Source organism: Orcinus orca, chromosome 4, assembly GCF_937001465.1.
Source record: "Orcinus orca chromosome 4, mOrcOrc1.1, whole genome shotgun sequence".
Taxonomy (NCBI): Eukaryota; Metazoa; Chordata; class Mammalia; order Artiodactyla; family Delphinidae; genus Orcinus; species Orcinus orca.
In genome coordinates, this window is record NC_064562.1 from 132,218,457 (window position 1) to 132,242,488 (window position 24,032).

At 37.1% G+C, this 24,032-nt stretch overlaps 1 protein-coding gene across 1 annotated transcript in view; it reads left to right on the forward strand.

The window, feature by feature from the left end:
- Positions 1 to 24,032, forward strand: part of LOC101289454 (N-deacetylase and N-sulfotransferase 3) — a 157,520-nt gene that overhangs the window by 68,532 nt on the left and 64,956 nt on the right. Inside the window, exons 4-6 of the mRNA XM_012531333.3 lie at positions 1,378 to 1,532; positions 18,647 to 18,832; positions 23,436 to 23,564. Of these exons, the coding sequence (XP_012386787.1) occupies positions 1,378 to 1,532; positions 18,647 to 18,832; positions 23,436 to 23,564 (470 nt within the window). The remainder of the gene's footprint in view (positions 1 to 1,377; positions 1,533 to 18,646; positions 18,833 to 23,435; positions 23,565 to 24,032) is intronic.

Here is a 24,032-nt window from a genome sequence, read left to right on the forward strand (position 1 = left end):
AACCTTAACAGCCTCATACTACACCTTTATCTTTGGTCTCCTTCACTGCACAGTAAATCATAGGATCTGATTCTTTTCCTATCAATAGGCTCTGCCTTCCTTCTCTTGGAAAATTAAATGAAAGAAGAGTGGTAACAAGCACCGGCTCAGTTGGCTGAGCCGGGGAAGCAGTCGATCCTCCATCTTTAGCCCCTAGCGCCCTATCAGAACCAGTCACATCAGAACTGCTATTGAAAATATGAGAGGCGGTTTTTTTCTCCACAAAGAAGGGACATCATTTGAAGAAACCCCTGTTCTAGGACCTTACTGGATCCAGTGTTGTGGCTGAAATTAAAGTGTGGCTGCATCATTTTGTGATGATTAATATCATTTTATGATATGCCAGGACAGGTACCTTACACTGCTCTCATTTCATGCTTTATTAAAGAAACTCTGCCTGGGGAAATACAAAAAGAGACTCCTACCCCCTCACATAAGTTAGAGAACTGTGTAATTTCTCACATTCAGCTAAACTGCAGGTCGTGGAAAATGGAGGAATTAAAACAAGCTCAAATACAAAAAATCAGAGGAACAACAACAAAGCTGACTCTCAAGGAAACACAGGTCTCTTGATGGAAAGTTTGCTTCCAAGAACTTGAGAGAAAGGGCAGACATGAGGAATATAAGTAGCACCAAGGAGCGGGGTGGTACTTGGATTGTTTTACAGTGACTTCACCACTTCTCACCTTCTTTCTATCACTGTCTTTGCTTTCTCTTTCCTTCAGTTTTCTCTCATTTTCTCAATAATAATTCCTACATTTCCCTTTTTTCTCCTTTTTATGTCTTAGTTTTCACTAAATATGTACTGAGTACCTTCTTCTCAGACTTAAGGAGTAACCCAAATAAATTATGGAATTATTTTGTTGCAATTGTTGTGTCACAACTCATGTCTAATGATCAACCATTAGAGCTCTGCTGCACATTTCCTCACTCGTATTCCCTTGACTACATTCCCGACTTATCCCCCATTCTCTCCAAACTGCAAATTATATAAATATCCTAAACGTTAGAAGTTCTAAAGTTCTTTGGAATGGTTGTGTACTTCCATCTTGCAGTGATTTTATATCCATGTCTCATGTTTTAAAACTTTAAAAAGAGTTGTATCACAGTCTCTGGTTTTTCCCCAAGTAACAGATTTTCCTTTGTTACATTTCATGTTCCAAGTCTTATATGTATCTAAGATACTATAAATGGTACCTTCTAAATATATATATACGATTACATAATTAGATGCACGGACGGATGGGTGGATGGACAGATAGATATACAGATAAACAGGCAATCAGTATAACTAAAATTAATTGAATAATCTTTCTCCTCTCCCCCCCCCCACCCAAGGAACTGAAGAGGAAGATGAAGGGGATGACCGTCTTTTGAGGTCTGTGGATGAGTTCTGGTGGTTTCCACATATGTGGAGCCACATGCAGCCCCACCTCTTCCATAATGAGTCATCTTTGGTGGAGCAGATGATTCTTAACAAAAAATTTGCCTTAGTAAGTAACTCACTTTGAACACTACATTGAACTAATGTGCACTGACTACAGAAATGACCAGCTTTTTATACTGAGAATGTCTTAGAGGTTTTTGGCATATTGGCACTTTTTAAGCAGGCTTTTCTATGTGATCATTAGAACAATTTGGTAGTGCATCCTTTCAGTATGTGACTTTTGACTTTGTATTGGGTGCTTATCACTATGCTTAATGCTTTGAGGGGTCTACTTTAAAAGGAACTTCGCAAGACACTCACAGGACTCAGTTGCATGACATTGTGGTCAGAGCTCATAAAAGATGGTTCCCATCCAGAAGGAGCTTCCTGCTGCACTGCAAAAGAAAAATATACACATAAAACAAGTCTCCACATAGAAAGCAAACTTATGGTTACCAAAGGGGATGGGGGAGGGATAAAGTAGGAGTTTGGGATTAGCAGATACAAACTACTATATATAAAATAGATAAACAACAAGGTTTTACTGTATAACACAGGGAACTATATTCAATATCCTGTAATTAACCATAACAGAAAAGAATATGAAAAATAATATGTGTATATATATGTATAATTGAATCACTTTGCTGTACACCACAAACTAACACAACATTGTAAATCAACTATAGTTCAATCTTTTAAAAAAGGCTCCATAAAATGAGATATTCCAGGACCTAGTACCAAACCGTGTAGACATAAAACCTACAGTTCAGAGAAGTAAGTGTCACTGGGAGTGCCCAGGGAAATGTTGTGCAAATAGGAGTTTAGGTACACTCTGAAATAAGAATAAGATTTAAGCATCAGGGAGAATTTGTAGTTAAATGAGGCTGAGGGAAAACACCAGCTAGGAGACCATATTGTGGGTATGAGGTAATGAAGAGTCGATCCAGAAAGGCAACAGAATTGGGAAGAAAACTATTTCAGAGACATCACATACCTATAACATAGGATGGAACATTCACTTGACTGAGCAGGATACACTGTTTTATACTATAGGGATTCTGATTCTGGACAGGGGAATTTACAGTAAAAGCTCTAATACATACAGTACATTGTAAAATGTGCTTGTGATGAGCGGAGACGGTATAGAGTGATTAACAAGCCAATAAGGCTTATGTTTGGGGTGGGGAGGATATTTTATCTTTGTTTCTATGAATTATTCTAATGGGCACACAAACATGTGGAGGGAGTCCAGACAAGTAATTGTTTATTTATCCAGCATTCTCCCTCCCCGGGCAGGGAGTACTTTGGGGGCAGGAACTATCTTCTGTCTATCACAGTTCCTAGCTCATAAACGTACTCCATGAGTATGCGTAGTATAAATGATCAAGGCAGCAGAAATTACCACTCAAAAGGCAAGTGAAGTGTAATATATCTTTATTTATTACAGCATTTCTCTTATTTGCAAACCCCAAAACTTACATTACAATGTTCACAGATTATGTTGTTAATAAATCTAAAACCATCAAATCATGTTTCTAGGTAAATTCTACTAAATGTAGCCTAAACCTAGGGTGCAAAATAATTAAAATACACTACACTGCTTAATTTGGATATGAGTTGGAAAATTCTAAAATATAACCACTCCATTGACAGACAGAAAATGTTTCTCTAGAGATTTGAAGTCCTGACCCCAAAACTAGAAATGACTGATTTGAAGTATAATCTGCTCAATTTTGAGATTTCCTACACATATACGCCTTTCCTAACGTTATAGTTCCTAAACCCTGAAGATATACTAATTCCATACATACCTGCCCTTAACATATTTATACTCTAAAATGGCATAGAGAGATTGTGGCTCTACTCTGTGGAAACAAGAGCACGTGTTACATCTCCCTTGGCTGGCCACCCAGCCATGTTAACTATTAGTTTTTTTGGCTAATCAGAATTTAAGAAAGTACTGATGCCCACTTGCCCACTTATCATGGAATGTATTCTATATAAACTTCTAAAGCCCCAAGATGTTTTAGTTGAAACACATGATACCTTACTCAAATTTGTACAAGAAAAGGTTAGAATTTATAAAGTATATTGCTTTTCCCATGAGGATATAGAAGACCAAATACTTATGGGTAGTATCAGGAGCTCATACTTACCTTTTAACTTCAGTCTATTCCCCCAAATAGACAGCCTCAAGTATACCTTTGCCAGGCATTGATATTTTGTCAAGAAAGCAAGAATAGTGTCCTACATGCTAATATTATGTATATATTTTGACAGTATTTGCAAACTCCTGTGAGATGGAGAGCCAGTATTTTTTCACCAAAAGTATAAACAGGAATAGTAAACAGCATGTAAAAGTGGGTAAACATTGCCACAGTTTGTAATACAGAGCACTAAAAATCCCCTCAATGCAGCAAACATTAATTCTATGATCTTCAGAAGTCTAAAAGACTGCCAATATTAGCAACATTAATCAGCAAGAGAGGATGTGGAGAAGAAAATTACTTTGTAGTTTATTTTTAAATCTGTGGAGAAAGAGAGGAATTTGTAAAAGAAGAAACGTACCAATAAAAGATAAACTAAGAAGTGAGGAGGAATACTTTTAGGTTTGTTGTTATTGTTGTTTAGGTAGCCTTCAAAGAAACAGTTTATCAAGGCAGATTTGATGAAAGACATGACATTCACTGTTATATTCTCCTGAAAATAGAACATTATCTAAAATAATGGTATTCTGTTATGACTTGGATGAATGAATCAATGCATGCCAATATTATGGTTATACCTAACAAACATAAATACTTGAAAGTACATACAGTAAGAACCGATGCACAGGAGTTATACATTTTTTGGAATTCTCAACTACAGAGCATCATGAATTGAAAGAATAATTCAAAATTGAAATTTAGTCATTCTTAACCTCAAGTGCCAAGCAGAGGATAGTTCTTAAAAATGTCATTCCTAGCTTCTGGTTGACAACCCAAATTATGGTCCTTGAGGCAGTAGAGAACACTCATAAAAGTTTAATCAAATACAGAACTGGTCTGCTTTTTTGTCAGGAGAGGACACACATGAAAAGAGGTTGAATCCAGGGTCAGTCCCTCCCCAGCCATAACAACGTGAAAGAGAACAGAAGCATTTGGGAACAGTGATTAGTACATAACACACATTCAGTAGATAACAGCTGGTGTTTTTATTATCATTCTATTCAGTATCATAAAACTGCCATCTTCAGTTTTTACCTAGGTTCCTGAGGTGTTTAGAGTGACAGGTAAAAGGGACAAAAATCCTCAAGTTTAAAAGCTTATTTTGTATTGGAAAGACATTTGGTTCATGTGAATTCTACACATTTTCTAATGCGTGTTAACTCTTTTACTTCCCACTAAGGCATTAGGGTTACGAAGCTGCTTTGCTGCTAAATTTAAAGATGTAATAAGAAAAGTTCAAGTGTTTTATTTTCTTTTTTTATATATTCTGTATTATTTCCTTTAATTCTTACAGCAACCCTGAATTGTAAGTATATTTATTCTCACACTATAGAGAAGAAAACTGAAAAGTCAGAGAAATACAGTGACGCACTCATGATGATAAAGCTCACTAGTCGTAGAATTTAAAACCAGAAATCCTGGGGACTTCCCTGGAGGTCCAGTGGTTAAGACTCCATGCTTCCACTGCAGGGGGTGCGGGTTCCATCCCTAGTCGGGGGAATTAAGATCCCACAGGGCACGTGGCGCAGCCGAAACAAACAGAAAACCCGAGAAATCCTGGTTTTCTAAAATTGCATAAATTGTGATCTCCAAGTTTCCTCACTAGACTCCCAAACCAATTCACACATGTAAGTCTAGATTTCTCTTTTGCCTGGTAATCCAAGGGAGTATCTGGTAATTCTGCTAACATAAGAGGAATTGAGCGCTAGAGGTGGAACTAATAGGGCAACTTTTCCCTTAGGTTCCCAAAGGTTCCCTACAGTAGGCAGAGGTTCTACAATGTTGGGAAGGGAGACAAACAACTGAATCTGAGGAACTTTCCACATGACTATCATTTATCATGTATGGATATAGTGTCTACTCTTATTCAAAGAAACTATTTTGGAGGAATTCTGCCTCAACTCTCGTCTCACTAGATCTAAGAACCAGCAGTATTGTGCTGATATTGCATTTCTAAATTGGGTCACGTTCTGCTTTTTTCCACCAGCTCGGAAGCTCTAAATTTAAAGATGAGCATGCGTGTTTCCCAATGAAGGAACTGAAAGACATACAAAGAAGCAACTGGGTGTTCACACAAGACTAGAGGCCACGGATAAAATGTAATATTCACATGAGTGATTGAGTTAGAGGACACTTAAATACTTTTCCAGCTCAGAGAATCTGAGACTCTGATGTAAGACTCTTTGGTTGGGCCTTCTCTATCACCATCTACAGCCAAACACCTGCTATTTTCATTGAGTTTTAGCAAACACATCTGACCTATTAATCCTTTTGCACAATGTGGACACTTCAGTCTCACAAGGGAATTTGATGTCTGTTTTAATTTACTTTGAAAGCTCTGTCTAATTGCTTACTGTGGAAGGTCAAACAAATCCTTTAAGCAAACTTGCATTTGATGATTACAGCCATCAGGAAATACAGCTTTAGAGGTTGATTAGAAAAATATTTTTAGTTATCAAATATGGGCTAATTCACTAATTAAAATGAAATTTCAACGGGATTTTTTTGAAAGGTACCATTTTTGAGGCAAAGATTGTAATGTTAATTATTGACCTACAACACAGTAGAAATATCTATTATACAGTTTTTAAAATTCCATTGGAAAAATAAAGTAACTTATTGCATTTAAACCTCAAAAAATATCATCAGTATATATACTCTCAGTTGGAGAACTGGATTTACATTTTAGTGAATTATGGTAGTTTAATTTTTAGAGATAAAATAATTAGTAGAAATTTTATCATAGAACTCATTGCCAATATCAATGATACTTAGCACTGTTTACAGACAATACCATTAAAATTGGTAGTAGTGAAACAATGTTCCCGATCCTGAAAACATAAAATCTTGCCCAGGATTGTACTTTTTGATTGTATTATCATTATTCTTTCAAACAGTGTCCTTTTCCCCCCTCTTTTCCAAGTTCAGCAGAACCCACTAATTTACATTAGCTGAAATGTCTAGTATCAGTTATGCAGCTCTTTAGGTGAGTGAGCACATTAACTTTTCTAAAATGGAAATAAAGATTATAGTATCAAATATAATTTAAAATATATTGAAAGACTTGCTGGCTTAAGGAATATATAATAATCCTTTGATTAGTTTGCTTGCCAGCTAGAGAATGAATGAATGTTATCATTTTTACTTCAGAGAAGCACTTTATAAAAAAGGGACATTAGATTTTCATTTTATTGATACTGAAAACAAAGTATAATTCTAATGGTGCTAATAGAAATAGAGCTCAAATCAGGATGCACAAAGTCTAGTCTGAGCTGCTAGACAACTTTTGGACTAATGCAAACTGCACAGTTAAGAAAGACACTAGCCATTGTTCAGAGCAGGATGGCCAATATGGTGAAGTATATAATTTACTTCACAAAAAGAATATCTGAAGGAACTTGGAGAGGGCAAGAAATAGAAGAGAACACTAAGGGATATATTATCAGGGTTAATATTAAACTGAAAAGTACTGGTGTGTCAATGCCAGTTATTACAATATTGAAAAGCGTCAATACCCCCAGTACCACCTCAGAACCTCCCGGTGCATGTCGCAAACCTCCCAACTGAAGGGGCCTGGCTCGTGGTCTCCAACATCCAGCTCCAGCTCTACAGCTGGCAACAGGTCTTGACTGATCAGTGGATGGCATGCTGGCTGGTAAATATTTTGAATGTTACCCCTGAAGATGATTAATCAATCAATGAAAGTAAAATCCTCACAACTGCTAACTTTGTGTCTGCTTTGGCTTTTTCGTATCTTCCACTCCAAGTTCCCGATCATTCAGTAGTTTCTGTGAATTCTTCCTTTTGTACCATATCCTACTCCATTTCAAAACTTTCCATCCCCACTCCACTTCCAAATTTTTTATCCCACATCTGGATCATTGCAGCAGCATGCAAACTAGTCTCCCCAATTCCGCATTCTTTTCCTTTAGTTTATGCTCAGATCAGGGAAAACTGTGAAACTTGAAATCCTGTTATCCTGTTTTCCCTACATGAAACAGAACCTTGCATTTCAGTGAGAGAGTCTTGACTCTCCAGAGGAAATGTAGGAAGAGAACTCCAGATATCTACCGGACATTGTGCTTAGTGCTTTCCACGCATCTATCCTCAATTAATCCTCACAACCACCTGTGAGCCTAGTTATTCCCATATTTAAAATGCAAAAAGTGAGGCTCAGAGAGCTTATGTAATTTTCTTAAAATCACCTTGCCAGTGAAAGCTGGAGAAAGGATTTGATCCCAGGTCTGTCAAGTTCCAAAGCCCCCATAACCAACGTGGTTTGGGTAATTGAAAGTTGCCATGCCACTGATACTGCTATTGATTGCTGTCACAAAAACCTCACAACCAGAATATTACTTCCTGAAGAGTTATATTTTTTAAACAAATTCAGAACATTAAAATCTGGCTTTTACAATGTTTTTCTTTTCAGTCGCTGTTTATATGATTCATGTCATTTCTTATGTTTGTGCAACCATCACACAAATATGGTGCAACATCACTGTCCTGACGGCTATTATAAATACCAGAGGGTATGTAATAGTGATAACAAGCAAAGATCAACATCAACTTCTCTATTCTGTCAGTAATATTACTTCAGTTAACATTAATACCATGCAGACTTAAAGACTCCTAGTCTAATCACCCTTTTATATATTTTCAGAAAGATTAAATGTGTTTGCAAATACTTTGGGAATTTGAGCCTGTGTCCAAATTTTTTATAGGTTTATTACCTCTCAAGGACCCCAAAGGTCCATGTTAAACTCATGGCTTCAAAATCTGAGAAAGCTGGATTAGACTAAACCCTTCAATTCCTCCACTATGTCTCTAGATAATTTCATTTTCAGTTATTTTGCTACAGCATAAAAAAATAAAGCTTCATAGATTCATTTTTTTACATTTCTACAAACTCCTTCATGTGTTTACTTGAAGAAATTTTAGCAATTCAAAAAAATCAACCTGGCCTGTGCAAAGTACAAGTGTTTACATAATTCTTTTGAGTATTCTTAAAAAAGCACACCCTTTAGAGATGTGTTTAGTTATGAGACACTCAACAAAGATATGAGGATAATTAAAAAATTTGAAGGGAACTCTAAGAGAGGAAAACAGCATGCTCTGTTAAATGAAACTAACTTGAAATAAACTACATAATTATTAGCGAGGACTAGAAGAAAATCTGTCACTCTCCCCGAAATAATTCTTTCTGCGAGGTTACAAGTTAAAATGAAGGTTAAAGCTGAGTATACATACCTTTTGTAAACCTTTTTCTGTCTTGGTACTGAATTATTAGCTTAACTTTCGTTTCTGGAACTTCTTTTTTTTTCTTCCAGTTTTATTGAGATATAATTGATACATAGCACTGTGTAAGTTTAAGGTGTGCAGCATAATGATCTGACTTACATACATCATGAAATGATTACCACAGCGAGCTAACATCCATCATCTCATATAGATGCAAAATTAAAGAAATAGAAAAAATATGTTTTTCCTTGGGATGAGAACTCCTAGGATTTATTGTCTCAATAACTTTCATTATATATTTATCATGTCGTGTATTATATACCTAGTACTTCCTTTAGCTTGTAACTGGAAGTTTGTACCTTTTAACTAGTTTCCTGCCCATCCCCTACATCTGGTAACTACAAATCTGATCTCTTTTTCTATGAGTTTGTTTGTTTTTGAAATATAACTGACCTACAACACCATTTTAGTTCCTGTTACACAACATAGTAATTTGATGTTTTTACACGTGTTTCTGAAATTTCTTAATGCATTTGGCTTACTAAATTTCATTAAAGTTCTTCAAATAATTCAGCTATTAACTTGGGGTAGTACTTGAAGGGGAAGATGTAGTGTCAAGAAAGGGCTTTTGCTGATGTCATTGTTATGGCCTTATCAAATTTATGGTTCACCAAGGATTTTTTTTTTTTTTTTTTTTTTTTTTTTTGCCGTATGCGGGCCTCTCACTGCTGTGGCCTCTCCCGTTGCGGAGCACAGGCTCCGGACGCACAGGCTCAGCGGCCATGGCTCACGGGCCCAGCTGCTCCGCGGCATGTGGGATCTTCCCGGAGCGGGGCACGAACCCGTGTCCCCTGCATCGGCAGGCGGACTCTCAACCACTGTGCCACCAGGGGAGCCCTCACCAAGGATTTTTTAATTCTTTTTCAAATTTTTTCCCATTCAGGTTGTTCCATAATATTGAGCAGAGTTCCCTGTGCTATACAGTAGGTCCCTGTTAGTCATCCAGTTTAAATACAGCAGTGTGTACATGTCAATCCCAAACTCCCTAACCATCCCTTCTCCCCCTCCACCCCCACCCCATAACCATAAGTTTGGGGACCTAGAGATTGTCATACTGAGTGAAGTAAGTCAGACAAAGAGAAATATTGTATGATATCGCTTATATGAGGAGTCTATTAAAAAATGATATTTTGGAGATTAATCCTTTATTGTTTCATTTGCAAAAAAAAAAAAATGATACAAATGAACTTGTCTATGAAGGGGAAAGGACTCACCAAGGATATTTATAGCTCCTACTTTATACATAATATCAATTACTTTTTCCTGAAGAAACGTATACTGTTTGGTAAAACTTTTTTTAGATAAGGCTGATAATGAGAGTGTATCTTCTTTTTATTTATTTAGTTAGTTAGTTAGTTAGTTTTGGCTGTGTTGGGTCTTCATTGCTGCGCACGGGCTTTCTCTAGCTGCAGCAAGAGAGGGCTACTCTTCATTGTGGTGCGAGGGGCTTATCATTGCGGTGGCTTCTCTTATTGCAGAGAACAGGCTCTAGGCACACAGGCTTCAGTAGCTGTGGCACGTGGGCTCAGTAGTTGTGGCTCGCGGGCTCTAGAGCGCAGGCTCAGTAGTTGTGGTGCACGGGCTTAGTTGCTCCCCGGCATGTGGGATCTTCCTGGAGCAGGGCTCAAACCCGTGTCCCCTGCATTGGCAGGCAGATTCTAAACCACTGTGCCACCAGGGAAGTCCCGTGTGTCTTCTTTTAAGGGATGTCTTCTATTAAATAAGAGTCCTGAGTTTTGGCAGGGGCTGGAAGTGATGGTAGAAGGATTCTTAGTTTACCTCTGTTCCCGTGTTTTACTTGTTGTTTCAATAACAGAATAATATTAATAAGATGAAAGGAAATTAAATTGCACTTGACCTATAATGTTGCTTATATCTTTCATTCTCTACATCTCAGTAAGATAATTTGTTTTATTACCGCTACTTGGAAAATAAAGAAATTGAGGTTTGGTGAAGTTGTATAACCTGCCCAAGGTTCTACAACTAATGAAGGGCATCACTGAGACTGAGCCCAGGACTTCTAAATTTGTGCTTCCGCCACGATACTAAACTGTTCCCTATCCCCAAGATTCCCTGATAGATATTGATCATTTATTGTCACGGGTCTGACTTTGTTTTACATTTTTAAAAACTTTCATTGAAGTATAGTTGATTTAAATTGTGTTAATTTCTGCTGTACAGCAAAGTGATTCAGTTATACACATATATATTCTTTTTCATATTCTTTTCCATTATGGTTTATCACAGGATATTGAATATAGTTCCCTGTGCTATAAAATAGGACCTTGTTGTTTATCCATCCTATGTATAATAGTCCGCATCTGCTAATCCCAAACTCCCAATCCATCCCTCCCTCCCGGAATCTCTTTGAATATGGGAAAAATAAGATTCTTTTCTCACTATATAGTTAATCAAACACTACAGACTCTTCTCCAGATCTGATTGACTTCAGAGTGACGAGATCATACTTCTGTTTTATGAGTTACTGTAATGACATTCTGTTTCACAAGATCTCATTATTAACACCTTTATCCAAAGACTTCTGTACCTTTGTTACTGTAGCCATGTTTTTATAAAATCCAAACTGTGAGACAAAGAATATCACCTTCCTGGGGCTTCTGGACTCATAGGAATATCACTAACTAGGGAAGCTTGCCTCAGCCTTGACGTTCAGTGTTTTTATTGGAGTTTCATTTCATAGACATGATGACTGACTGACTGCATGATTGAACTCAATCTCCAACTCTCCTCCCCTGCCTAGAGGTCAGGCTGATATAAACTAGCTCAAAGCCCCAACTCTCTAACTAAATGGTTGGTCTTTCTGGCATGGCCAAACTCTGAACTGAGTCATTTTGTTAACATAAACTCAGATCTTTGGTCTCAGGGACCCACCATGAATAACAAGACATTCTTATAACTTAGAAAATTCAAAGGATTTAGGGCTTACCTCCCAGCAACCAGAGATGATGAAGACCAGCCAGCTTTTTAATTATACAACAGCTGCCAACAGAGGATGATTTTAAACTCTTAAACCAAATCTATTAAAAACAACATGATCATCACTGCAGATTTTTCACATACCAGCTGGCAAACAGAATTTATATTATGAATTAAAGAGCACCCTGTTTAAAAAAAAAAACTAGAAAGAAATCTAGAGGCCAGTTCTATAAATATTAACCAAATTTATGTAAATATGCCTATCACATTTTAGAGCATTATCACTTACTTAAATATGTAGGAAGAAAAGTACACATGTTACTTTAAGATTGGATCATGGATTAAAAATAGTGCATTTATATTTAGCATCCAAATATGACAGCTTCTAAAAGCACAAAGATTATGTCAAAGAAACACAGGATTTTAAATCTGAATCTTAGTGACTACTTGTACAGCCCCTTTATTTCACAGTTGAAAAAAATGAAAAATCAGATTCTTATACTAAGGTTATTATTTCTTTCAGGATCTTTCATTTCATACCACGCCAGAAGTACTTCCATTTATCACAGGAACATATTCTAATATTTACACTCTTAGCATTCAGTACCAAACCTAATTCCCTAACCTAAAGATAAATCCTGACTTGCCTGGTTTTGTCCTAGATGAAGAAGGAAGTAAGACTCCTTCAAATAGTAACTGTAGGTACATTGGGTCACCATCACTGCCATTTCTTACCTCTCCCGAGTCACAGCAACTGCTATAGGACTCCTTTAAGTGCCAGAGGCCCCACAGTTTCTCATAAAATTCATGTGTGGCTCATTAGTATTACCTTAGGAAAACAGTCTTTAGAAGATTTAAAATGCTTCTCAAATTCAAGGGAATAGTTTCATAAATTTGTTTTCTTGGGCTTCCCTGGTGGCGCAGTGGTTGAGAGTCCACCTGCCGATACAGGGGACACGGGTTCGTGCCCCGGTCTGGGAGGATCCCACATGCCGCGGAGCAGCTGGGTCCGTGAGCCATGGCCGCTGAGCTTGCACGTCCAGAGCCTGTGCTCCGCAACGGGAGAGGCCATAACAGTGAGAGGCCCGCGTACCGCAAAAAAAAAAAAAAAAAAAAAAAAAAAAAATTGTTTTCTTCACATACTGTGTGTGTATGTGTTATGTACATGCATATGTGTATGTGTATGCATGTGTCTTTTAGTGAAAAGGTTCTAATTCCACTCTCCAAACAAGCTCCTATTATCTGGAAAAATGTATTATTTTCTACGTGAAATAATACCTCAAACAGCCACAGCTTTTAAGAAAGGCACTTTAAAAATCTATTTTTAAAAAGCAATTTTTTCTAGAAACAACTCCAAAATATACCACCAATATAAACATTGGGAAACTTTATTGCAAGCCCATTTTTAATTGTAAATGTAAATTCTCAATACTATGAGATAGTTAACCAAAGCATGAACTTCTACATACTGAGGAAATGGGACATTCTAACCCAAATGTACTATAGGAAAGCATGTAGAAGTATTTTGAAATTATGTGGTAATGAAGTTTTGGATTTTTTCTACTGTAGAGTATAGAATGTCTGTTTGACTTCCTATCACTGTGCATTTTTTTAATTACATTAGTTTGTATTCTTGCTAATCTGAGAAATATGGAAATAGGCAACAAATCTTCAGGTCATTAGTGTAAATTTAAAATGTTCTCTTTAGAAAGATTGAAATAGAGAAAAATATTAAAGTAAAGTATCATTCTTGATAATTAGCAAGAATTTAAATAAAGAAATATTATCAAGGATAGTAAAAAACAATGATTTCTTCAGGAATGAAGTTACTGTGTTTCTCAAATACCTAAATGCCAATTTTTTTTTAGTTTTAGGGAAGTTTTTCTAAGAAATTTTGAATATCATTATTGAATATCAAATATCACTCTTTGCTTGATAAAATTGTGTTATCTTCACATTCTCCACGTGGAAACATGTGAATACACAATTTAGGAAAATCTTGCAATTTTTAATTCTATACAGTATAATTTAAATATAAATTCATAATAATAAGTGTCTGTTTTTCACTTGAATCATTTTTAACTACAGTCTCAAAAGTGTTTTCAAGTATTACTTATCTAGATGTTAAATTTCTCTGTGAGTTACCATATGTCCATTCTGCAGATGAACTGACAGTTTGAGATAATTGAGAAAGTGAACATCAGAATGAGAGGAAGGTAGTCAGAATCAGTTCACACAGTTGTTCACTAATATTTGTTGACTGCTTATTGTTGGCAAGGCACTGGCCATATAGCAGTGAATAAGGCAGAACCCAGAACTCACGGAGTTTATTGTTTAATGAGGAAGAGAGACATTAAAAAAACAATTATATGAAGCAATATTCACTTACAAACTGTGCTGTGTACCATGAAAAACAAATGAATGCTGCTAAGAGAAGTCTTAATGTGGACTTCATTTACACTGAGACTTGTCAGTGGAGCTTCTCTGAAGGTATCACAGAATAAAGTACCTAAAAGAGGTGCCAAATTTATCTAAGTGAAGAATTGGAGTAGGGAAATTCCAGTCTGGGAAAACCACATATGGGAAGATGCTGAGGTAGGAAATCGCTTGGTGAGTTTTGGGAAAAGATTAATGTAACTAAAATACAATGAAAGGTGGAGGGTAGTGCAAAATGAGGCAAGAGAGAGAAGCACGGTCATACCATGCAAGGCTCATGACCACCCTAAGAATTTTGTATCTTATCTTAAGTGCAAGGGGAAACCATGGAAGGATTTTGAGTAGAAAGTCACATGGTCATATTCGGGTCTTTTAAGTATTACTCTGGCTGCTATGTAGAGAATGGATTGGAAGCAGGCAAGAGAGGAAATGGGTAGAATGGTTAGGAGCCTATGCTTGAAGGCCAGGGGATAAAATGGTAGATTGGATTAGGGTGATGGTGATGATGATGATAGAACTGGAGAAAAGTGGATGGATTTAAGATTTATACTAGAGGTATACTGATAGGACATGATAATGAACTAGATTTAGGAGAGAATGAGGAAACGGGTGTCAAGAATAGCCTCTATCTTTTTGATATGGCAACTAGTTGGTTGATAATACGTCATCTAGTGGCATGGAGGAACCCTGGGGAAAGAGCATTTCTGGTAGAGCTGCGAGGTGGAGATGAAGAGTTCAATTGTGAGAATAATTAATCCCACTTGTGTCCTAAGTATTTAACATACATTTTATAGTAAATAGCCATATTCCCTAGTCTTTTTGGTCCACTTCCTTTTTTAGGGAAGTTTTTACATAGGTTACAGAGTTCCTAGATCTAAGATGCTAGTTTCAATCAAGGATTCATAAAAAGAATAAGGAGAAAAAAAAAAAAAAGAATAAGGAGAATTAACTTTTTAAGCTAAAATATCTACTCTTTTAAACTTTTTGCCCCCAATTCCAAAATAATAATGTACTTAATTTCAAATTTAAAAATCTGGAAGAGAATAATCAGTCAAAAATTTAGCATTACAGGGCTTCCCTGGTGGCGCAGTGGTTAAGAATCCGCCTGCCAATGCAGGGGACGCAGGTTCAATACCTGGTCCAGGAAGATCCCACATGCCGTGGAGCAGCTAAGCCTGTGTGCCACAACTACTGAGCCTGCGCTCTAGAGCCCGCAAGCCACAACTACTGAGCCCACATGCCACAACTACTGAAGCCCACGCACCTAGAGCCTGTGCTCCACAACAAGAGAAGCTCCCGCAATGAGAGGCCCGCACGCCACAACGAAGAGTAGCCCCCGCTCACCGCAGCTAGAGAAAGCCCACGCGCAGCAACGAAGACCCAATGCAGCCAAAACTAAATAAATAAATTAAAAAATAATTTAAAAATTTAAAAAAAAGAAGTTAGCATTGGGACTAAATCTTCTGAAACATAATAGTCTGCATCCCGGTACATACAGACCTGCAATCTTAGCCCCAACTTTTCTACCCAGTAAGATTTCAGGTGTTCTCCCTGGTATTGAATGAAAATTTGGGGGCCGATTTATGTTGCCTTCATCTCATTTAAAAGAGACCAGCTACTAGCTAATGTTCAGTGATTCACAAGCTAGAGGCACATGGTTGCGGGTATTTAGATCAGGAGGAAAGCAGGCCCAAGAAGGGATAGTGGGATAGAAGTCACAGAAGCCTCACAAGGGAGAATCCCCAAATCTACCCTTTTCTTTTACTGAAAAAAAGGGTGGCCCAGTATTTTCATAATTTCCACATTGGAGTTGAGCTAAGTAGGACGAAAGCTTATTTTAAAATGGAGGCAGGCCAGTAATGACAATAATGAACAACATTCATTGAATGTGTATCATGTTTCAGGAACTGCACTAAATGCTTTCCGTGTATTACATTATTTAATTTCCTCTTAACCTCTTATGAGGCTTAGGGGTCATAAATCATTCTCCAAAGGCCACACAGGTTGTAAATGCAAGAGTGAAACAGCCAGTTGTGTTTGACTCCAGGAGGGGAGTTTTCCGCCACTGTGCCACAATGCACCAGCACACAAATGAAAGATGAGACTGAAAAACCTCAGTATTTCTTTAGTGTTAAAAGCTAAAAAGAAAAACACAAATTGTGTATATGATGGTTTGTAAATATTTGGGAATATTCCAAAATAAGGGAAATGTCTCTGCTGTGCTGGACCGTCCTTTTCTTACATAGTGTTCTGAAGAGATAGCTGATCACTTACAGGTATTTAAAACTACCTTGAGCTTTCTGTCAGCATAATTTCTCACAAATTTGGAGGTATTTGAAGTTTATATGTAGTTCCTGTCATGGTGAATTTCATTCTTGCTTCTTCCTATACCCTTTTAAAAACTGATAACCCATAATTCTTCACAATTTTTCTTTAAATTTCTGTGATTGAAATTCATTTTCTTTCAACTGTTCCATTATCACTGCACCCCTATTCTTAAACCACTTTAGATGAATACTTCACTGACCTTTTCTAACACAAAGTATGTGCTGGTAAGTAATTTTTAGTTGAAAAAAATTGCCTTAGTTTTTAAAAACACGGGGGAAAGAAAGCAATGAGATATTTCAATTCACTTTGTAGTGAAATTCTAAATGATAACAATAATTGCCTAGTTATGGTAATTTCTAACAAAGATGAAAATAAAATGAAGAACATGAAGCTTTCCTCTCACCCTTCAGGAACACAAGTATAATCTACTCCACCCATTCTCTTCCTGATAGCAACAGTGTGGCATCTCCCCTTTCCAGCATCCTCAACTACAACTGTCTGAGATGAGTTTTGAATGATGAACAGTTTACAAGATAAGAGGAAAGGGGCATTCCAGTTGGGTGGACAATATGTACAGTGTACAGCAAAGACATGAAAGAAATCATCAGGAACTGGGGTGGGGAGGATGAATGCTGACAGGAGATCGGCTATGTTAGGTTGGTTGTGAGCCTTTTATGCCGTATTGAAGGAGTCTGACAGATACTTAGGTAATGACAAATGATTGGCAACCCTTGATCCTCCTGCGTTCAAGTGCTCATACACTTCCTTCACCTCCTGTTATTTAGGTTGAAAAACAAAGCTAGCCATGCCTTTTCCACTTCTTCCATATCCATATTCCTACAATTCAGTGCGTTTAGCAGCTTAATACTATGGTTCTTTGTATGTGAAATTGCACTTTGGCATGAAGACAAGCGATGACCAAGTCAGAGGAAGTCTATTTGGGTAGAACTTTTGAAGAATACAAAGCAGTTGAAAAATACAGATAGAAAAGTAAAATATTATTCAGGAGAAAAAATACATGTCTACTACTGACACCATGAGTGTTCTTTTAATAAAAGACATCTCATCTTTTATGCTAAAGAGACTTTATCAGGACTAATGGACCATCTCAAATGAAGAAGAATAATCACAATTACACAAACTTTTCCCAAGTCCCCTCCAAAATAGTCTAGTTGTCACGTAGATTTATTTTCAGAATTTCCAGACTTGGTCAGGACCAAGTGAACAGAGGAAGTAGTGAGAGAGAGACAAAGAGAGTAATTTTGAAATGACTTTTTAAAACTGGACTCATTTTATATACGAAAGCTGGATTTCAAATCAACTAAATTTCCAGATTGTTTGGCTCATTCAGTACCTTCTCCTTTCACTATAACCAGGGCTTTGGCTTCAAAGAAAATTGCTCTATAAAATTTTACATTTTCTAATCAAAAGTGTGTGCTTCTAACGAGGCAGGGAACGTTGTCTATCACCGGCCCTCTTGCTGAGGGAACAATAGAAACGTGGCAAACTTGGTAGAAACTGGGCTATAGACAAAATAAAATCCTGTTAGCAAGTCTAGCGAACGCAGAATGTGTTCTGCCCCTTAAGAAATGCTGGTTTTATTTTGTGGGGAGTGCTGAGTGTTGTCTGTAGCGAGTGTTTGTCGTTTAACTTACTGAGATCGTGAAGATAGGTGAGTCACGGGTGACTGTGACAGGAGGCACTGAATGCAGGCCTTCACATTATTCATTAAAAGCACTAGTCCTGTCCCATCACCTCTTAAACACACATGTATCATCATCAAAACTGGTGGAGTGGCTATCAGGCCTCATGAAGTCTAGAAGTCTTAATGTTTATCACTTTAAATTTTGCCATACAATTAAGTAATGATGGAGTGAAACAAACGTATTTATAGTACATTTGAAAATCCTGGGATAAAAACAGGATCCAGATAAATCTTCCCACTTGCTAACTAACATTTGCTTGGCCTTAGGAGCATGGCATTCCTACTGACATGGGCTACGCGGTGGCCCCTCACCATTCGGGCGTCTACCCTGTACACATTCAGCTGTACGAGGCCTGGAAGAAGGTTTGGAATATTAGAATCACCAGCACTGAAGAATACCCACACCTGAAACCAGCTAGATACCGGAGGGGCTTCATCCACAAAAACATCATGGTGAGCTTCCTCTGGTATGCATAGGGTAGACCTCATTCTGCCAGACTTAATTCCTCATTTGAAGAAAGAACAAAAGAGAATAACTAAATATTAAAAGTGTAACAGAAGGAAAAGCTCCACGCAGCAGGAAACATATTTTTCATACCCAAGCAAAGGACGTTTTCATCAAAGTCACTTCTTTTCAATTCTTCAAATAAAACTTTAAAATGTTTTTTACTGACACGATTGCTATTAAGCAGGCACTGACGTTAAAATACTAAGGAAACATGACATCTAACTTACAGATAATTTACAGAAGCCATCATTTCTTCAAAAAGTTATTTAGCATGTAAAACTAACACCATCTCTCTATATATAAACCATGCCGTTCTTGCCGGGCTGTGTCCTCTATCATATCAGACTAAAAAAAAAAAAAAAAAAACTATTTACAACAAGAAGCCACATGTCCTGCATAATCATTAACAGATCATAATATAGAGTACAAATGAGAGATGATGTTAATGAAGTCATTTCTGTCCATTGTCGAATTCTCTCCAAAGCTTCTCTATTTTGTTTTGTGTTTTTACACTGGTGACAAATGTATATTGTCAAGATATATTATTACCTAATACTTTGTGGGACCTCTCAAAGTAAGTAAGTAAATCCTAATTTTTTCCCGAAATCAGAAAATCTGAAGAGCGCTGGTGAAGTTAGGAGTGGCCTCCTGGTTTAGACACACACTGGGGAGGAACACCGCACAGAACACTGTGTGGTCAGGCACCGTAACACTGTCAAACTGTGTTTGAGCAGATGTCTACCTTCTAGAATTAGGTGTAACTGACTTCTTTTCAGACAGTTTTCCTACGTCAGCAAAAATTACAGATTGGATAATGACATTTGTATTACTACAGATAGGATAATGAACTTGGATCAACTTCCACCTTAACTTTTCCCTCAATAAAAACTGTTGTAAATGCTATATGGGGACATAATGGCCACGTTTTATCCCACCTGCCATTCCTCCTTACTGAAAATGAACTCACTGTGCCTCAAGCTGCCAGTCTTTTGACTTGGGTTATATTATAATTTAAAAGTATGCCAGTACTCTCCTGTCATGTTTAAATCATATGCAGTCTTAGAATAATAAACTTAAGTCTCCAAGGACTTTATTCAATGGTGTTCTCTTTTGTTTCTGTTTCTCTCTGTAGTGTCAGAAAACTTGCTTGGATATGTCCCACGACATATGTTCATCTTTGTTTCTCCTGAAAACATATTTTACCTGTATTATAAATGCATGCATCTGGCAGGTATTAAAGGCTCTAACAGATTTCCTGTTTTGAGGGAACTGTCCCTGAGGTTCCACTTATGCAGCAATCCGTGGAAACTCTGTTTGCTTTGTGGACCCTTGTATGAGCATTTCCTAGTGGAAATGTTCCAAGTTGATGTGTAGTTAGAGAGGACAGGGCTTGAAGTCATCCTAACAGAGTTGTAAGTGGAGACCACAATAGCCAATATGCCCTCCTAGGGAGAGACTGCAAAGAAAAAAGAGCAGGGAACTGAGGAACAAACGTTCCTTAGATCACACCCATACCCTGTTGTATGAATGAGGGGAACTGGGTTTTGATGATCTACTCACAAATCAAACTTACAAGGCCTTAAATGAAACTTATTATCTTCCCTTCAAACTAGCTATTGGTCCTGCTATCTCTAATTCAGTTCTGCAATTTGAACATCACACTGACCCCCCCATTTCCAATCAGTCTCTACATTCCGTCAATAATTCCTTCATAATATTTTTAAATTTCACTTCCTTTCCCACAGCCTAATTCACTACCTTGACTTTCATTTGTAAACCATGGTGCTGGTTTCTACTTCGTTTATTTACGGCTTCTATCCACCACTCACTGCAGTCCATACCATGGAAAGTGCCAACCTTTTAACCCTAAAATGCTGCCTCATCTTGCCTTCCTAACCTGATTCTTTCCAGTTGTTTCCATATGCCTTAACTTGCTCTTCAGGGACCTGAAAACAATTTAAACTGTCTACCTTTCCATCTCCTGTTTTCCCGTAGCTAACACAGACTCACTCCAGACAAAAAGGTCTGCAGCAATATCACTGTGTCTATGCCTTTGTCATTCTTTCCACCTTGAAAGACCACTTTCTGATCACTCTCTACCTATTCCTATTCCCTTTATGCCTCAGTATCAAGTTCCATATCTTATATAATTTAATGTAAAGCACCTTGGTATATATATATAGCAGCTCAATACCTAGGTCAGGCCTACACTGATCTTATTCTCCTCGGAATTCCTATAACACATCCTCTTGTATAACTCCATTAGGAACATAAAAGCTAGATTCAAGCCCTATGTACAGGATATTGGCTTTAGGTCCACTGGGCGAGATTCCTATGACTATGGCTTTCATAACCATCTCCTAGTTATTGTCAGGAGCTATAAGGTTTCCAGGGGCTCATCAACATCTCAAAGTTTGAATTTGATAGCATTACACTCCCAGAAACAGTTCTAGAGAGCAGTTCACAGCAGAATGACTAAAACCTCTCTTACTCCTTCTCTAACACAAGAGAGCCATTTCAAGGAACATGTTCAGTGTCCTGTAGCATTGGATTTAGGGAGCAAGGCAATGCAATACGACCCTCTTACACTCTGATGATCTCCTCAGCCTCCTTTGGTGGTCCACTGACCATCCTAGGGCTCATGGTGACTCTCATCCTCTCAGCAAGTGTGATCCTCCCCAGAGTTGCAGGGTAAAGCCTGACACTTCCTCTTCCCTCTGTTCAAACTCAGATAATTTGAGAAATAAATGAAATTCAAATTTCTTTTCACTTCTCTCTCCCTTTTGCATAGAATCAGCTAGGCAATCAAATCCCAAAGTTGGCTCTGTATGTTGCCATAGTTTTTCAAGCAAGATATTCAGACTGAATCCTAAAAGCGATTCAGAATCATGCACGTTAAAATGTAAAACTAACCTGGCGTTTAATTACATGTAGGCATTTCATTATTTAGCTTTGGGGTACTTCTCTTTATCCCAATATACCTTAAATCCTTCAAGAATATAAAGGCTATATCTTTGTGTTCTCCCACCTGGACTTGCAAAGAATTTTGAATAAGTATTTGTTAAATAAATAACTGCTATGTAAAACTTAATTTCCAGGAAATTACATGTTCATGAATTGTTAGGGGATATATCTGATTCAGTTAGAATACCTCTGCACTTAGTTCTTTTTTGTTGTTGATTTTGTGCATAACATTATGAGAATGCATAATGCTTTTAAACATAAACATCATCAGAGCTAATACTCTGCAATTAAACTGAAGTTCTTGGAATGATTTCATCAAGATAAAATAGCTTCTAAGGATATAACTTTCACCAGTTTACCAAAATAAATAGGATAGATACAGTTTTGATTTACACTGAATATGTAGCTTATTGATTGAGCTGGGAATTATGTTTTCTAAGAAAACTTTCCAAGGACTAGATTGAAATGTATTAAATACATATTCAGTATATTTCTAGGAAGTTGCAAAGCATGGGGATTCCTGTACAGGTAATATTTTGAAAGCACTTACTAAATCAATTGTGTTTTAAGAATCAAGACAAAAAAAAAATGACGATCCGTTTGCTTAGGACAATAAACAGAAGACCTGCCTGTGTAAGATTCTATAAAACTTGTATCCCTCCAAAGTATACTAATTCATTTTCTGCTACTTCAAGGGTGTAATGACAAATGCAGGTCATAAAGAAGTCATTATATAAAATTTAGCTAAAGTTTGTACCATCTTGCACAGCTTTTGTTCACCCCTTCTTTTATAATTGTACTGATATTTCACCAGGAAAGCTGTAAGAATTTGAAAAAAAATCCTTATCACAAATATGTATAACTGAAGTAAATAATGGCTTTTATACACAAAGGACAAAAAGAAGACTTTTTACTGAGTGGCCTTTTTATCATCTTGTTTCTGACATTTTATAAAAATTACTAACCAAATGCATCATCTCTTTCTTACTTTTGGAACTGGCAGGCTTCAGACTTAGAATTCGGGGCAATTACTACAACCTACAGTAGTCCTTTCAGAGTAAAACAGGAACTATGATTTGTGTCTCAAATAACTGTTCTAATTTAAAATGTCATTTCCTAAGAATCACATTAAGTTAATAATTGACTTCATTTTCTAATGCATGTGTAGAATTTGATAGAAGTATTATCCTTAAAAATTTTGCCTACTAGAATTACAATGTAGCACAGGCAAGTCCAGTATTTTTAAAGTCTAATTTTTACTTTTTGTTTGTTTTATTTCTTAAGATGCTGGAACATACTAGGCTTCATAACAGAAGTAATGACTTGGAGATTTAAAATAGATAAGTGGCTAAAATAATTCAAAGTGTATCTTAGTTTTAACATATTTCTTCCACTCTCTTCAGTATTCCTACTGTAGTGATGTCATCCCCACTTTCCCACATTGTGAAGAACTTTGGGGGTGTTAGTTACGAGTTGAATAATGACACCAGCTTGTACATTATTTTCCATGAGGGAAAAAGCTAAGTTTCAACCTATTAATTGGTTGAAAGGAAATTTTTCCTTACCTGTTCATTCTTCCTTCAGGTTCTTCCAAGACAAACCTGTGGGCTTTTCACTCACACAATTTTCTATAAAGAATATCCAGGAGGTCCTAAAGAGCTGGACAAGAGTATCCAAGGAGGTGAACTTTTCTTCACTGTGGTCCTCAACCCAGTAAGTACTTTGAGTTATTCTCCAAATAAATAATGAAAAATGACAGGGCAAATGACAAAGAGGCCAGGGTTTTGGTGGTTATCAGCCAATCAAGATGAAGTTTCAGTTCTAAAACAGTAGTTAAAAACTAAATGGAACCACATCTAGTAATGGGGGCAAACTAATTCTACAAGTAGTAATGACATGAGGACCTTACGGAAGAGCCGAGGAAGTGCTCTAGCAAACCCTCCTCTGCGTTGGAAAGTGATCAAAATTTAGAGATTCTTGCTTTTATGCAGAGTAAGATTTTTCACCTATAAAACTCTCCAGTTCCCAATGGGACCAGTTTTCCATTTAGGTGACTATTCTATTTTTTTCTTATTTAAAATAAAAGTAGAAGCAAAATGGGAGAGGAATTAGATAAGCAAATAGGGTCACTGTTGGAACATTCACATTAGATCTTATCTTGCTGCATCTCAGGCCAGGGCA